Here is a 17,789-nt window from a genome sequence, read left to right on the forward strand (position 1 = left end):
AAAACAATAGAGAGAGAGAGAGAGAGAGAGAGAGAGAGAGAGAGAGAGAGAGAGAGATTCCCTGAAAGCAGTATAATGTGATCTGTTTAGCTACATAAGTTTTTTGTTCACATTAATTTCTTTTTTAAACCAGATGCTGAATGTTGATTGATGTTTGTGATGTTTAATCACAAATTTTTATTAATTTATTTCTTTATTTGATTATCTCTGACAATAATATAAACAATAGAAAAATAATGTCTGTAATAGTTGTTATACTTGGCCGATACATTAATTAACAAATATCGTCATTTTAGTATATATGATCGTTTTTTGTATCATTGCATATTTAGAGTACATATTCATACATAATATACATAGGAATAGAGAGAATGGATCGAGTAAATCATTTTTATCTGAATATCGTAAGTTATGTATAGCCATATCCATAACAACAAATCATCTTCGCCATATTTCCCCGATAAGACTCGAACTACGCAGAGATATACGTCGCGTTATATCGAAATATACCTTTCTGATATCTAAGATGTTGATGTTTTCCGATGTTTCGGCTTTGCTTCTCTGGAGATGTGCATGATATCGTGTCAAAACACGGTTCGTTACCATCAGGATTTTTACGTTGCATCACTTTCGGATATCGAAGTTATGTGTAAATTTATTTAAATGTGTAAAACAAAGTGGGAACCATCTTTTTCAACCAATTACAATTAAAACGTCGAATAAATTATCAGTTATCGATCAAATATTATAAAAAAATAAAACGAACATTATAAAAAGAAAATTAAATAATATTATATAATAATTATATATGTATTTGATAAAATTAAATAATTGTGTCTATCTAAAAAACTTACATTTCTTTTTGTGGAGAACTCAGCAATGACTCTTGAGAATTCCAGTTAAGAAATGTATTTTACAATTGCAATCTGTATAGATTATTATATCAAAATAAATATTGCAAAATAAGATTTAAGAAGATATATTTTTAAAGAAGTACTTCATGCGGGAATTTTCGAAATAAAAAGAGTACATTCTTTAAAGATAGCAGAAAGGATTCATTCATTTACACGTGTACATTAATAACTAGCAATGTTTTTAAAATACTTCTCGATATTCTATCTTTAAGAAAAAGCATAACAAAGAATGAGATGAGCGATAGAAGGATAAACGACTAAAACGAATAAAAGATAATGCAGTAGCAAGTAGAGACTATAAACAAAGGAAATGAATAAGCACCGAGAGTGCGAGTTTCTGTATAGCTGAAATAAATTGTGAAGGTACAAGTATAGTACAATTAGTAAGAACAAACTCAGAGAAGGTATTAATAAACAGATGCGAAACGTAAATATCTAATAATTAAGAAGATATGTCATAATTAAACAATTTTTTAAACAATAATATAATATATGATATATTATACAGATTTTTACACTATTTTTGTAAGTATTTAGACATTTCTTTACGGATCATATATATAGTTTTCAGGAGACCCGGTAGTGTCTCGGCACTAAGCCAACGATACTGCCTCTTTTACGCGAGACCGCAAGTTTTAAAGGAGTTTCAAGGTTATTACACCTCAATAACGGCTGAATCGGTCTACGTACGCTTAATCGATAGCTGACACTCCGGTTGTACAATACGTATTTTTATTTTTTCCTCTACGAATCCTATGAACGGAGGTATTGTGATGCAAAATCCGAATCTGAAAATTTTATATATTAAGACGTCATCATTGCCGTTACGGAGTGGGGGAAATGATCCTTTTGGAATTTTTGCCGCAAGAAGTAAATATGACGCTGGCAATATACATATAGTCAGTGAGCGTTGCGATGATTTTGCACCATTGTGCGCATTTTATACATTCTACACATTTTTTGTAGAGATTGTGACAGATCTCCTAATCTGAATAAGAATCGTCGACTTTAATGATTAATATTTCGGTTCACGGGGCAGACACTTTTTCTTCTTAATTTATTTTTCTGGTATAAAGAAATTCGGTCCAAATCGAGCAGTAATAAGATGTTTTTATAAAATAAATTTCAAGTTTACAATGTTAGTACAGCATAAAAATAAAAATTTATAAAGAATATAATATAAAAAAATAATATAACGATATTGAACGTTTTGGAACTCACATGGGTCCCTCCTCAGCGATTCTTGAAGATATTAAAAAGTCATAGAGATGATAATCTTACGATCTAAGCGACATGATGTGGTACAAATTGTTTCGAATAAATTGATTCTCCTGTTTTTTGTGTGTAAATTGTGTCTAAAGTGAGAAATTCATTGTCGTCAATATAATATAAAAGTAGTCAAGAGGTAAGACGGGATGAATCGTTTAAACGTAAATTTTCAATTATTGTTTATTATTGTCAATTTCTGTACTACATCAATTAATTATAATATTTATTTGGTGATAAAATTGAATTTCTTACAATAAGATGTGTGAAAACAGGAGTATCTTTACGTATTTGTCTGATTCTGTTAGGCGCTAGTGTTACAATGGTGACAGACAGATTCTCAGGACGTCGGAACGATATTTATTTAATATCAATTCTTATTGGATCGCGAAATTTCAAACCGAATGAGACAACGCCACAGCGGTCTAAGTTGGATGCTTCTAAATAATTGTGTGTGAATTTATATACTATGAATGTAATTCTTTGATAGCGCACCGAAATTACATTCGTAAAGCAGTGGCATTGTCTCATTCAATTTGACATTTATTTATTTGTTTGATACTTTTCAATAGATAACTGTAAGAGTTGTCCAGTCTATTCGTGTCTTTTTTTAGAGTTGATACCTTTGCTTTGTTTTTTAATGTGTAACATCTCTGAGAGATAATTCTTTTATAGTAATTCTTTTCGATATCTAGAATTAAGGCTCCTTCCCAATCAAAATTGTGATCATAATTTAATCTATGTTCAGAGATGACGGAGAGTCTGGAGGAACTCTGCTTTAAATTATTTCTATGTTCATTTGCACGGGTCTTGAGTTGTCTTTTTGTTTATCCTACATAAGACGCAGTACAATCTTGACAATTGATTTGATAGACGACATTCTGGCTTTGAAATTTGTTAAATTAGTTTTATTTATTTTTTATTGAAATTAATTTAGATTTAATCATATAAATATTATAGTTCTTTACGTGGAGCATATATGATACTTCCAATCACTGCACTGCACTGACATGCATTAATACGATACAATAAAGAAATATCCGATAATTTTTTCAAAATGCATAATACTTTATGTAGCAATCTTTGCTACATAAAGTATTATGACTCTGATAGTGGATATTTCAAAAGAATTGTCAGATATACGTATGATTGAGGTATGTAACAGCCGTGTAGATATTCAGATAGAACTCGGTGCTGCGGACAATAAAATTTTACGAGAACCATCGAAATAGAAAATCAGAGATCTCGACACCTATAGGAATTTCATAAAAACTGTGAGGATAATATTCCTATATACAAATACCTGCGTCTTGGAGACGTCTTCGCATGCACTTCGCACATCCAGTCTCCTTATCTTTCAAATGGATAGAAGAACGATGGAAAGTTAACATCTCTAGCTCAAGTAGAAGTCTTGTTTCATACTCTTGTTACGTTTCGCATATATGATGTAACATTCTATGTACATTTGATACATTTCAAATTGTGCATACCATTTTCTTTCATATTTTATATGTGTACTCTTAGATCCCTCGAGATCCCCCCCCCTTCTGAAAACTTTTTTTCTTTTCTCTTTTTCTCCCAAAAAACGTCGTCGTTAAACGCAATGAATGTAGAGCCGTACAACTCACAATTACTAACAACTTTTGATAAATGAACGAAAGTAATAGTACGCGCGCGAGCTGATTTAGTCACAGCGATCCATTAACATAAAGAGTAGCCTCGTACAAATCTATTATCCCGTAGGGCGTAACGGTAGTGTTGATAGTGCGCCAGACTGCCGGCAAGCTAGAAAGAGAACGTGGAAACAAGTAAAATTCCAAACGTGTAAAACTTCACGTGAACAGTGAATAAAAGCGGCATGCTCGTAGTTCCGTTTCTGTGCTCCTTTTCGATGAACTCTTTTTCAGCGCAGCGGCGCGCGGCGACAATTATATAGGATTGAATCAAAGTTATTATTTGATGGTCTATGTGTTGTAACGATTTACCGACATTAACAGTAATTAATGTTACATCGCTGTTAATGGTCGCTTAATTACATTCTGCTCATTTTAAACAAACAGAGTATCCATGACAATAATAAGCAACAACATTCGAGTTATTAAACGAATTATTAAACGCTGCTTTTACTTTAATTTGAATTAACCTCCTATTATATTTATCACGTATTATATTGCTTTTATCGGTACTTTTAACATACAATGGATAATACAAAAACAACGGGCGATGTTTTTACCCGATTTTACTGAAAAAATTAAAACGTTTTGGAGTGTTCGATTCTGTGTTAAATGACTTCGAGTTTTTTTGTTAATCGTGTTTTATTTAAAATTTTTTAATACTGCGATTTTTAAGTTTTTAATTCGAAACAGAATCTTACTGCCAAATCAACTTTTAGCCCTCTTGATGCTGCACGTGCAAATATCGAAAATTGCCAGCGGAGAAATATAATTGAGAACGGGTCGATCATACATATATATAGGTGTATATATACATTGCGTTGACAATTGCTCCATCGGGAAAAAGTGTGAGAATAATACGGAGATGTGCCGTTCTCGCAGTATCTAGATATTCCAGGATGGTAAATCGTCTCTAGCCACTCGATATTCATAGAATCTATTCTTAGTGGCAACAAATCTCTCGGGTCTAAGCGATAACCCCGGGCCGCGATGGATTTGTGTATTCAGATATTCGCTAGAAACCAAATCGTAAACTTCGATAAACTAATACGCCGCTTATTCTTGCTTAGTGATGCGCTAGAATAGAATCACTGAAAGCGACCACTGTTACCATGTTATGGTCTTGCTGTTTACTATCGTGTTTAATGCAATATAATACTGTTAAGTTCCTTAATCAATATAGCAACTTTTTGTATAATGATTTCTCGATGCAATTGAAATCATTTCAATGCAATCTTTTTAATATTTTAAATAATCATTTCAAAATGTAATTAAAATCATTTTTTTGATACATTAAAATGATATTTAAAATAAAAAAATATAAAAATGATAAGAACTTGTATATAGAATACATTTATTTAGCCAATTTAAATTATGATATTACTAAGATAACTGGACTCAATTTGGACACCATAAGCTTTGAGGATTTTTTAAATTTTTTGCTGACGTCGAAAATCGATGATCATATTCAAAAGAGGGAACATTTCTGAACATTAAAAAAAAATGAGTCATATTCATGTATTCATAGATGCAGTAACGCATTTAAATAAAACGTATAAAAATAAAAAGATTTAAATAAAAAACGATTGAAATAAAAAGTATAAAAATACTAATTAATATAAGACTCTGTAAGTATAAAACAATATAAATAAAAAATAGGCAAAAAGCTGACGATGTAACAAACAAAAAACTTTAATTCAAGTAATAATAATATATAGCTACAAAGACAAACGTTTCGACTCCGATCGGGTCATTCTCAATGTTACAATAAAGACAAATAAATTCATTATTATCTGGTGAATATTACAAAATTCATTATTCTTCTAAAATTATTTTGTTCGTGTTCTTCATGAGTCAATCAATTAAAAAGTCAAATTGTATAAAATGTGATATTCTAAAAGTAATCGTGATCAAAAGAATTAATACAAAATTAACAATAATTATAATATGATAGTGTACCTTGTCATTAATATATTGGGAGTACAAATTAGTTCGGTCCGTTTTCCAAAAGATGATCGCCTCCAAAGACGAGTCATTTTTTCGAGATTCGAAAATTGCCTGAGAGATGGGAAAAAGTAGTAGCCAGCGATGGACAATACTTTAATTAATCTGTTTATTCATTTTGTTTTGAAATACAAATGTATTTTTGAACACAAAAAACGGATCGAACTAATTTGTACACTATTTATTGATCAATTTTTACAACTTAAGACTTAAAACTTGAATTTGACGCCTTAAAATATTGTTGTTGATGCTGCTTAAAGCTTTAAAGGTTTAAGTAAGTTAGATTTTTAGTGCTTTTAGTAATTATTCAGATGTGTGATCACATTTGTGTCTTAAGATTCTTCGTTTATATACTATCTTGTATTATCTTCTTCTTTAATTCTTAACTATGCGACATGATATAAATGAAAAACAATTATTTTGTTTCAATAAATATTAATAAAAAGAACCTGTGTTTTTTTTCGATAATTAAAATATGTTCGATCTTTTTTATTCACGATATTATCCCCAAATGAACAGCGGACTTCTCTTGCAAGTTTGCCTGCTAATTATTAGTTGGTATAAAACGAACTCCAAATCATTTATTGGTAAGTTTCCCAACGCTCGCTATCTGCATTTAGCTGCATAATGTCATTACTTATCTGAACGAGCTACGATGTCGCCGAAGCACTAACGCTGTTCATCGCTTCGCGACACCGGGTTCTTCTTTTTCTCTTTTCACGGTGATAAAGTGACCTGAAAAATTCTAGCGCTGCCGCGGCAGTAATGCGATTGCGAACTTAATATTCCACAATTCCGGGTACACACCTTAGCCGCGAATTGCCGTGCTGATGTCCGTTTCATTTATTGGCGACGAGCGAAGAATTGTATTGCGCGTTGAGAAAGGCGATCACGAATTTCTACGAAAGATGCGGCACGTTTCGTGTGCGTGACATGGTGGTGATGTGCCTCAGATTCTCAATAACGTACGTGCAAGGAAACCCCATGGAAAATGGAACAAATCGTTGCCATTGGCATCTGGAAACTACCGTTGTCGAATAAAAGTCAACTCCGCCAGATTGTTAAGTTTATTTTTTCGTTGTGTGATTGTTGTATTTTCTGTGTCGGCGCACTGTGAAAGTCTCGCAATTAAATGCTCGCGCGTTTGCCGAAGCGCCACCAAAATTTCAACAAAAAGCAGGACGTTCTCCACTAAAAGGATGCACGTTGTATAACGCGCTACTGCAATCGGCCCAAGGTCGTTTCAGAGTAAATGCAATTTCGCGAAACTCCGATGCTCGCCGTTATTTCTCAACGGTATTTCCTCGGCGCGGCGAACCAAGGGATCAAACTCGTTGTACCAATTATTTCGATCGTAGCTATGTTAAATAAAAGTTAGTTCGATGTTCCATTAAAAGTCTCAGTGACGATATCCGACGCGACGAGGACGAGTCACGACAAAGGGTTAGCGATTACTCGGAGATAAGTTAGTTCGTGACGAAAATATTCGGTTAAGGTCTTCCGAGAGAGTGTTTCGGGGGTAGCGCGAAACGAGGCCAGACCGATCCTGGCCCCTTTAGATTATCGGAGCTTTTTCCTGGCCATACGCCAACGGTCACCATGGTAACCATCTTAAAACATATTATACTTGGTACAGTCGCACTCCTCGCCTTGTCGTTTCTTTACGGGAACACCGTCGTCGCCTTGATTCATCGAATCAAGCTGTCGCCTTCAGCGGCTTGCGACATTTGGAATCATTTCCCTTTCCCAGAGATCGAACCGTATCCTCCGTCTCGTTCGTCTCGCCCGGCACCTGCCGGATAGAGCGTATCCCGATAGTGTACATCTCGTTACATCCCAAGTGTCCGCTTCAAAGCAGACCGGCATATCGGTCTCAAACGACGGCTGATGTTAGCAGATATAGCTACGAGATTGCTCAATATGTGGTTCAACGTGTATGCCGCAGCCGTGCATGCGTTATACAACATTTGCTTGAGAAAATATACTCTATAGTTTAATTTTTTTTTTATTCTCAACTTTAGCAGAATTATAAAATATCTAACTTTTTATACATATTTATACACTTTATGCTTATAAGGAGATTACGTTTTATGAATTTAATGTATAAATAACAACTATAATATTTCGAGAGATAAATTACATGTCGATAATATTTTATTTCTTTCGAATCTATTTGATTTTAATGATATCCAGTAGAGCTAAAAAATATTTTTACATGTGCAATAAATATCAATGGAATTTAAGTTAGTTAGTATAATTATTGTTAAATATATATAAAAATCTTTTTTGACCTATCTTGTTTAATAGAATCTCGTTTATTTATCGTCAATATATAGCGTTAACTTATAAAGACAATAATTTATATATTTAAAAATTTATTGTTAGAATCAATATATAAACCAATACGCCCCTCTATTTGTATTTTGTCACATTTAAAAAAATATTAAGAATTAATCCGCATATTTCTAAAAAATAGTAATATAAGAATTCTAAATTTCTGAAGCGTAATGCACGTTAATTTATAGTTGCAATTGCGTTCCTCTTGCCCTCAATTCTAGAGATAGTTGATTTTAATTGGCTGAAAGGACTGGCGGTGATCCTACTGGCAATTTGCCGTCTGACAGCTTGTTTCGTGTAATGTATGTACGCTTGGTGAACAAATTAGTCGACAGTCCATTCGTAGATCGAGTTATCAGGAATTGACCCAGTATGTGTCCGTAATCGATACATTACTGCATATTAGTCTTTAAGCGATATTTGCACAAAATATAAGCATTAATTAGTAAGTAATGATACTTTTTCAAAAATTGCTCATATTCTTCAATAAAAGTCCTCTCTTTTCATAAATATAGAACCTATACATTACTCTTTCATTTATTTAAAAAAAGGAAATTATTTATATCTTATACCTAATTAAAACTTAACAATGGAAATTTGTATTATCCGATCCCTTAATGTTAATTACGTTATTATGATAATTGAAAACCGACTGTTCGTTGTAATAATAATATTTGTTATTTATTCCTGGAATCTACAAAACTATATTTTACAATTTTATTTTAATTAACATGCGTAAATTCAATTTTAATTGTAGTGTTTATATGCACAGAATTTACAAAAACTACATCACGCTATTTAATTGCAGACTAAAATTCGCAGGTAGATAAGTGCAACAACGCGGAAACAATATTGCGCGACGTGGAAACAATATGAATGTGGTTCTTTTTTTATTCAAGCGTGACATTTAATTACAGTGTAGACTCAGCTCTAGGTTTAAAAATGTGTACAACGTAATTGTAACGCCATCTACACGAAACATTAGCGTAAATAATCAATGATACTATAATGTTAATTAAGTCAATCTCCATTGTTGACCTATAGCAATTAATTAAATGATTTTATCTCTGTATATACACTCAAATTAGGGCAACGATTCTCGCGGAAATTCCGATGTCCGATACAAAATTACCGCGAAGCATTGTGGCATCTGCGGTAAACCACAAGCTGCCGCTCATCAGTGGTAAAACCCTGATTATTTTGTTATAATCATGCAGGAAAGACATGTATCTAGGATAAACTAATTGACAATTCAATCAACTGCAAAATTATTATTAATCAATAAATTAATATTTACATACATATATTACTATTTATAGCGTATGCATGTTTATATTGCTAAAGAGGATATACAATACATCTAGAATGATCAAAAAGAGAAGCCTATTTTTAATAACTTTTACGAAATTTTTGTTAACTTTATTCATACAAGATTATGAACAATATTATAATATATACATATATTAATGAGTGATGTATAAAATTTTTACTTAAAAAATAGTGCACAATTATTGGCTAAGCTTATCCTGAGCGGTAAAATCGTAGATTTCAGTTTATTTGAAACAAAACACATTTACAACAAATTCCTGAAAAAAAAATTATTAAATCTAATCTTTATCATAGCCAATCATTAGATATTTTCAATTTTAATAAAAATAATAATAATTAAACGAAAATAAAGGACAATTAGAATCAAATCGTAAATAAAAATAATAAAGCGGTTATAACATTGAATATATAATATAGATTTAAAAAATATGTATATATAATACATCAAATTACTTAAAATAAAATAAAACAAAAGTACTTAGCCGCTTATGATACATAATATTAAAAGATTGAAATATCTAATTGTCCTTTATCTTCGTTTAATTATTATTATTTTTATATAAAGAGTCCTTCATTTTTCAATTTATTTAATTTTAATGAAATAGTGGACTTCTGAATTTAAAGAGTGTAATTTTTTTGTAAAAAGAAAACTACCATTCGCTTTTTTTTTATTGTAAAGAAACTAAAATTTTAAACGAAATCAGTATAACAAAGGCTATGCTACGATGGTTACCGTAAATTGCTATGGACAAGTCAGACGCGAACAGTTGTGCCGGCGCTATTTTTTAATATTTTTAATTAAAAATTTTATGTAAAACACTCACCGATATACGTATAAAATATTGATCAAAACCTGTTTGAGTTAATAGTTTTTATCAAAAAATAATTAAATGTGTAGATATCATGTTTTTCAACTTTTCTGGATATATCCTTCATTAATAAATTATTCTTAATAACATCTGAGTATAAATATGTAGCGATAGACGTACTTGTATAATCTCTGATTTTAATTGTTACTTTTTTTTAATAAATAAAAAACTATTGTTAGATTTGTAAAAAATTAAAAAGAATGTAATGATTGTGAGGCGCTTCTTATACAGTAGACTTTTTTCGACGCTCTCTCAACTCATCAAAACTTCTCGCCTATCTGACTTGTCTCGCTGCTTATCGACCTATGCACTTTTTCAAGAAGTTATAACTTATTTTATTTGAGAAAGCTGAGAAAAAGAAAGAACGAAAGAAAGAAAGAGTGTGCGACACTTGAAGAATCTCGTTTGCTCTTTTGAAAACTTTTACTGTTCCAGGCACTCCTTAGAGGCGCTTTGACTCAACAGAGCGCTGTTATCCTCGTCTGCATGGCAATCGACCGTTATGTTTGCATGCTGCACCCTCATCGCTATCACAAGCACTCTTCTAAAAGGGTAAGCCTATTTTACCGTCTTTATTCATTTAACAATTATTAAACTATTAATTACTAATAAACACATATGTATTTCAATTATTAGTATTGTAATAAATCTGAGAGAATAAACATTTTAACAAATTGCAATGTTCCTTATAGAGACATCTTTTATTTTATAAATTATTCTCATTTTAAAATTTATATTTTTCACCTTTTATATTAAATATTAAAATTTCAATTATTTTTACAAGCTGCAGATGCATTATGCGTATTAAAAATTTTTATCTTTTAATATTTGTATTTTATAATAAAGTTATGTAATCTTTAATTATTATAAATGTTTAAAAAAAATACAGTCATATTTTCTATCAAAAATAAAATGCATAAAAATTTTACCTTATAACCATCATTTTCGAGTTACTATAATAAAATTCTAATTTTTTAATAATTATTTCTAACGGAATTTCGTATCAATCGATGTCATTCGATGTCGTATCATAAGTTTCTTCTGCAGAGATTCATTCTCCGAATTATTCTCTCGATTCATTCGATCCATCGACAATCGTAAATTTTCTCTTGTTAAACACGATATAAAGTGAAATGATCGAATAGTTGATTTGATTACAGACAATTGTCGTTTCAGACTAAAATAACTGTTGCTCGATGAAAATAGTAGGTAATAGAAAAACTTGTTCAATTCGTTTGAATTCACAAGAAAATAAAACCCATCGTAAATCGGCTATTGATACAATCATTTCACATTTCATGAATATAATATGAGAATATTTGACGATATTCGTATTCATGAATCTGGGGAATGAAAATATTTCTCGTTATACACGTTACAATCATCTTATTCATAAGATGCGACAATCTGATATCATTCGTTCGTAATCACGTTTAAAGGATAAAGATATTATATGTTGCTTTTGGAGGTTTAATATCGACATAGCTAAAATATCGGTATCCCGATGTTCGCAGAACATCTTTTTCAATCTTGTATCCATTATATATATATATATATATATATGTTACACAGTTTCATATACATAATATAACATGTAATATACGTCAAATATAGACATGAAAGCCATTGAAATGAATATTAAAAAAGATTGAAAGCTTAACGGAATAGAGAGTAGGAATTCCATTTCAAAAAATAATCTCTTAGTCTCTTTGGGATCTAGAATATCTCACGCTACTCAGCGAAATAAAAATAATAGCAATCGTTTCTGTTTTGTATTGTCATAACAAAAGAGTGCGAAAATTAGTAAGCGCATACATCTGCACTGCTTTCATAAATGGAATATTGTTTATCTCCTTCATTCTTTTTTATATAAAATAATTTTTATATAAAATACTAAAAATCGCAGAATACATACAATGTATACACAATATATATATATTGTCGATATATTTTTTCTCTCAACTCTTTTTTAAATATTTCATATAAAAAATAAAATGTAAAAGAAATATATGAAAACTCATTGTGGATTGAGGATTGGATACGTTTTCTGTGAAACTATAATTTATAAAGAGTACTGGGCAATTTTGTAAAGTTCGCTTAATAGAGTTTACTTAAAAATAAAGCTCGTCAAAACTAACTTGCCTGAACGTGCCAGGAAGCTATTAATCTGTTAAATTACTTCTGAAATTTCGACCTATCGATTACCGCAAGTTAATATAATCCAGTAATTTTGCATCACCTTTCTCGAACAGCAGCAACAAAAGCGATCGAGCGTTTTAAAAGTAACTTTTACGTAACAACTGCAAAGTTTACGAGCGCTATTAGCAGGATCCGTAACATGCCTGTAGTTTCACACTACGGTTTGTCAAAGCTCGGACGTGGTTTACTCTGGTTTAAGCGCCAAAATGAATTTCGGAGATTTAAAAGCACATCAAAATGCAAAATGTCACCGCGGCCTGTCGTTCGTCTACCACATATCCTTCTATTCCTGTAGCAATGCATCGTGTGTAACTAGAGTGAAATTTATGTGTAGCAAAGACAACAAAGCGGCTCAAAAATATCCTATTTCTAACTTTTGAGTTGTTGAAAAAAGAAAATGTTATAAATTTTAACCTAATACAGATCCAGTAGATAAAGAAATCTGAAGAATCATTCTAAGAGCGTTTAAAAGAAAAAGCCAATAAAAAAATATTTTAATTCTCAAAAGTATTTAAAAGTAAGAAGAAATGTAAAAAAATTTTCAATCATTTTATATATGTATCACCAACAGATTCACTTCAAAGAATACGGTTTTCTAGCGCTACCTGTATTAGACTTTTCAATATATATCTCCCGCTATTTTATAATTCTTCTTTTCTTTTAGAAAATGTGCAATTCGTTGCCTATATTTTATTTTCACGTTACAATTGATAAGATAGTAATTTCCATATACAAATATTTCTTTACGTCCCATATAATTTTCATTTATATAATTATTAAATTACATTCTCTTAAGTTTTAGTTTCTAAATATCACAAATATTTCATGAAAAAAATTGTTTTAACAGTTTTAGGTATTTTTAATGTATTTTTGTCTCCGTTTTTCAAAATCTATTACAATTTTGATAAAAATGATATCAATGTGCAAAAAATGACAATTTTAAAGATATTCATAATGTTATAACATTAGCAACAAATTTTTTGTTCAAAATTTCATCAATGCCACGCAAAAGAAGTTGTTCTTTTCTTTAATAAAATGAGTGAATAGAATAAAATAATGGAGTAAAATAATAGAATAAAATAAAAGAATGGAATAGAATTGCTATTTGCACAATCACTAAAGTGAAAAAAAGCACAGCGAATGAAAATCACTGGTAAAAGAAAGGCGTCCGACAAATCGCTGAGTCGTGTCTTCCATTCATTCCGTAATTTTCCGCCTATCGAACGTTTGGCCGTCATCGAATTCTGGCAAACTTTGTAACTTTGTCTCTTTTTATATTCGATCGATAGAAGCTGTTGCTTCTCGATTTTAATTTCACATTTGCTCTTATTGTACTATAATATGTATTATGTTAGTTCGCAGATAGAGTTTCGTGTTTCAGCTTTAGCCATATTTGAACTGGCTACAGCACGTATTTAGTTCCAAATCTCGACAACTTGGTCTTTAGCCTTTGTTTCTGATGTTCACAATGCGCAGATAATATCAACCCTTACACTATTTTACACGGATCGGTATCTCTGATAGTATAATATTTTCAGGAATTCTCCAACACAGAACTAATTATAAGATGCAACTTAAAATGGTGTCTATATTAGTAGCTCTTTAAGTATCATTTGTAACTATAGTTATAATTTTCACATGCGATCACAATCATTAAGTTTTATTTCATAACATTGTTAATACGTCTTATATTGAGTAAATAATATCTAATTTAAGAAATAAATTTTGTACAAAAAGATATTAATTTTAATTTTCTTATTTTCTATTAGTTGTATTTTCACATGTACGTTTCAATTAGATTCTTATTGTTTTTATTGTTAATTTTAACATTTTATTTTTAAAGTGTAATTACGTTTTAAAGATAAAAATTTAGTTGTTTTTAATATATAAGAGCACATGAAAGCTTTTGGGTACTGATAAATTATAAATTTTGTAGTTAAACATAAAAAAAGAAAAATCTCGAAGAAAATTATTGTTCTCAAGAATACGTCTTTAATTAAGTATATTAAGTTTGTATATTAAATTTATACTTCTTGATACTATCTCGTATTCATTAAATGAAAAAAGAAATGCTAAAAAAAATAGTTCATTTTAAATATCTATGATCACACAAAAATTTTGATATTTTTATATAGTAATTTTCATTGTGTGAATATCTGTGATATTTCTGTATACACTTTAATATTTTTTTATATTTTTCTACCAACATTTGATATCTCAATATTTTTTATATTTTTAAATAATATTTTTAAGTTAAAACACGCGCGCGCGGATCGCATTTGTAACAAAAAAAGACGTCGCATAAGCGTTTATCCTTACTACTTAAAGAGCAGCAATTTCGAATGTCATTCCATTGATCGTCTTTTGGGATCAGGACGAGGTTAATCTCGATAATACTTAACACACCGGGTTTATGCTGTAAAAGTGGACCGTCGATAAAACTAGTTCGTGGAACTTTCTTTATTTGCTTGGAGAGATTTGGTCAGATGAAGAATGACTTCACTGAATGCAATGTATCTAAAACTAGTGTAATCGATGTTTTTAAAAGATAGCTTTTAACCTTTATATGACATTTTTATAAAATTCTCATAGAAAATGCCGTGTGAATTTAATATAATTATAAGTTATATTATAAAATAATTATACTATAAAGAAGATTGCGCGTAAGCAGGCAATCCGGGTTCGACTACAGGCCGAGGTAATATTTTTCGCAATGTAATTAAATTATTTACAGATTTTTAATATGTCATTCATAGATTTTAATATATCATTCAACATATTATTAAGATCCAAGATGCAATGAGCATCAAAAATTGTTGGATTGTTTGTCAATTTAACTCGTGATAGTACTACGGTAGTTTATTAATTTGCGTTGTAAGTCCGAAAAAAATTTGAGAGCGCATTTAAGGATTTACATACGTAGTACATATAATATACATATAATAATACACATAAATTCGCACGAAATTATATTAGAAGCATTCAAGATCAAGCTTGACCGTAAATGGCTTATTCTCATCGTTATTTATTATAAAAAAGGTTATATAAGTTACATTATAAAATATATAAATTTTAAATATGCATTTAATATACAATAATATACACATATTTTTGAGAAACAATATTTTAATATTTCTTTTTTGTTTTACTTTTTTAATTACATTTATGTTCAACTCGAGGCTATTTGTATACATTTTATTTGATTACTATTTGGAGAATTACATCATACATTTAAATATTTAATAGAATAGCAGTACTTATTTATCACATACCACACAATATTAAATATTTTGTCTAATCTAATTAAACAATGAGATTTCTGATAAAAAAAAAAACAGTGCATGTAATCATTTGAGTAAACGACACGGCCGCGTATGATATACTACGAAAGATATAGAATGTGTGCAAACAAGCTCCGGTCTGGACCGATAAAAATATATAGACAAATACATATATATGCATGTATGTGCACCATATCTATAAAACGCTCAGCGTATAGGTGAAAAAGAGTGATCGTTTTCTGTCTATGTTGACACAGTATTACATGCGGCAAGGCTGCGTGGCAGTGATGTCGACCACTTGGATAGCAAGCGTGGCAATTTTCGGGGTTCTGGTACTCCCGAGAGGCGGTTACTACTTCAACGGGTCTGGTCTCCTCGCCTGCGACCCTTTCTTCGCTCGAGCGTCTCTTAGGTATCGCCACAGCGAATGCCGGTGATAAGCTCGACATTTCACGACCTTGCTCGTCACATTTGTTCACTACGCCGGTGACCAATTGCGGATAATTACAATTTAATGTTGAGAACGCCGCGCGGTCGATCGACTTGGGAGAATACTGAGGCGGTCAACCGTGAAAGATAGTGATATATCCGCGTTAATGTTCCCTTCCGGTACGCTTAAAGTCTGATCTAAACCGGGGTGCTAAATACGAAAGACTAGGTTAGTTCGACCTATCGTAATGTTTTTATCGGATTGGTACTTTAGAAACTCTATCTCGCCACATTAGTTCAAACAGAATTATCTATTTATATTACGGCTTTTGTAAACGTTTTGAAAATAGAATATAAACAAGTTTATGATGATTTAAATGCACGCGAGATAGAGTCAACCTCACGAAGTAGCTACATTACGAAACATGTTAATTTATTACAGAGAAAGTTGATATAAATGCATCGTAATACTATTTTTATCGTATTATAGATACTAATAACTTCACGTATGTTTCATCAGATTTTGCGTCATCTATTTGTACTAACTAAGTTATCTTCTTTGAAGAGATATCTTCTTCACTGTACCTAGTTATATTCCCGTTTGCATATGACACGCTAATTACTGCCTTTCTGGGTCGGAAAATGCTCTTTATCGTATCTCCTTTTTCAGGATCCTGGCGTGTTGCTGTTTTTATTTCCCGACGACGATGGTGCTGATGTACTGTTACGGCTCGGCTTTCCATGTTAACAAACTACGCTTGAAAAGAGTAGTCTGTGTTAACACACCGGAGGTCGTTAGTGGCGGCCATATAGAAAGGGTAAGTCAAGTTTATTCGCTTTGTGAATGCAGTTTAAAATCGACAGTTTATTGCCGAAGCATTTCGATTGATGATAATTAACAAAACAATTCGGTAAAATGTAAGCGAAAACGTTACAAATAATTGACAAATAATTCACTGTGTACACAAATACGTTACACAGGGCTGCGTTCAGGAATTACGCCTAGGTAACTCTTGGGTGCATTTTTGCTATAATACTATAGTCTAGAATTACCTAGGCTGAACGCAGCCCAGCACAAATTGCGAAACTGTCATTTTGCAAATCAGGAGACGCGATAGTGTCTCCGGCCATGTTCAAATCAAAAACTGAAAGACACTACCAAGTCTCTTATCCCGAGCCACCAAAGTCCATTTTTCGGGGATGCATAACTAATTAAAATACAAAAAATTTTTAATCGAACGTTATATGTCCTGAAAGGCGGCATCGTCACGAGTAATTTGGGCCAAAAAAATTAAAAATCGGTCAAGCTGTTCTGGAGATACAAGCGGTCGAAAAGTAATGATTTTAATGAAAAATTAAGAAACGTCTCCTTCTTCTTCTCCTTCTCTATTTACATTCAAGGCTGTATTAAAACTTTTTAACATCCCCTCTCACCTTTCACTCACACCTTCACCATCTTCGACCCACCGCACCCCCCCTCTCCCCCCC

General features: G+C 31.3%; 1 protein-coding gene across 1 annotated transcript in view; it reads left to right on the forward strand.

Annotated features, from left to right (window-relative positions):
• LOC108780813 (trace amine-associated receptor 9) overlaps positions 1 to 17,789 on the forward strand; it is a 47,797-nt gene that overhangs the window by 4,299 nt on the left and 25,709 nt on the right. Inside the window, exons 3-5 of the mRNA XM_018548630.1 lie at positions 10,828 to 10,944; positions 16,130 to 16,284; positions 16,972 to 17,119. Coding sequence (XP_018404132.1) covers positions 10,828 to 10,944; positions 16,130 to 16,284; positions 16,972 to 17,119 — 420 coding nt within the window. The remainder of the gene's footprint in view (positions 1 to 10,827; positions 10,945 to 16,129; positions 16,285 to 16,971; positions 17,120 to 17,789) is intronic.

This window comes from Cyphomyrmex costatus, unplaced genomic scaffold, assembly GCF_001594065.2.
Source record: "Cyphomyrmex costatus isolate MS0001 unplaced genomic scaffold, Ccosl1.0 scaffold742, whole genome shotgun sequence".
NCBI lineage: Eukaryota > Metazoa > Arthropoda > Insecta > Hymenoptera > Formicidae > Cyphomyrmex > Cyphomyrmex costatus.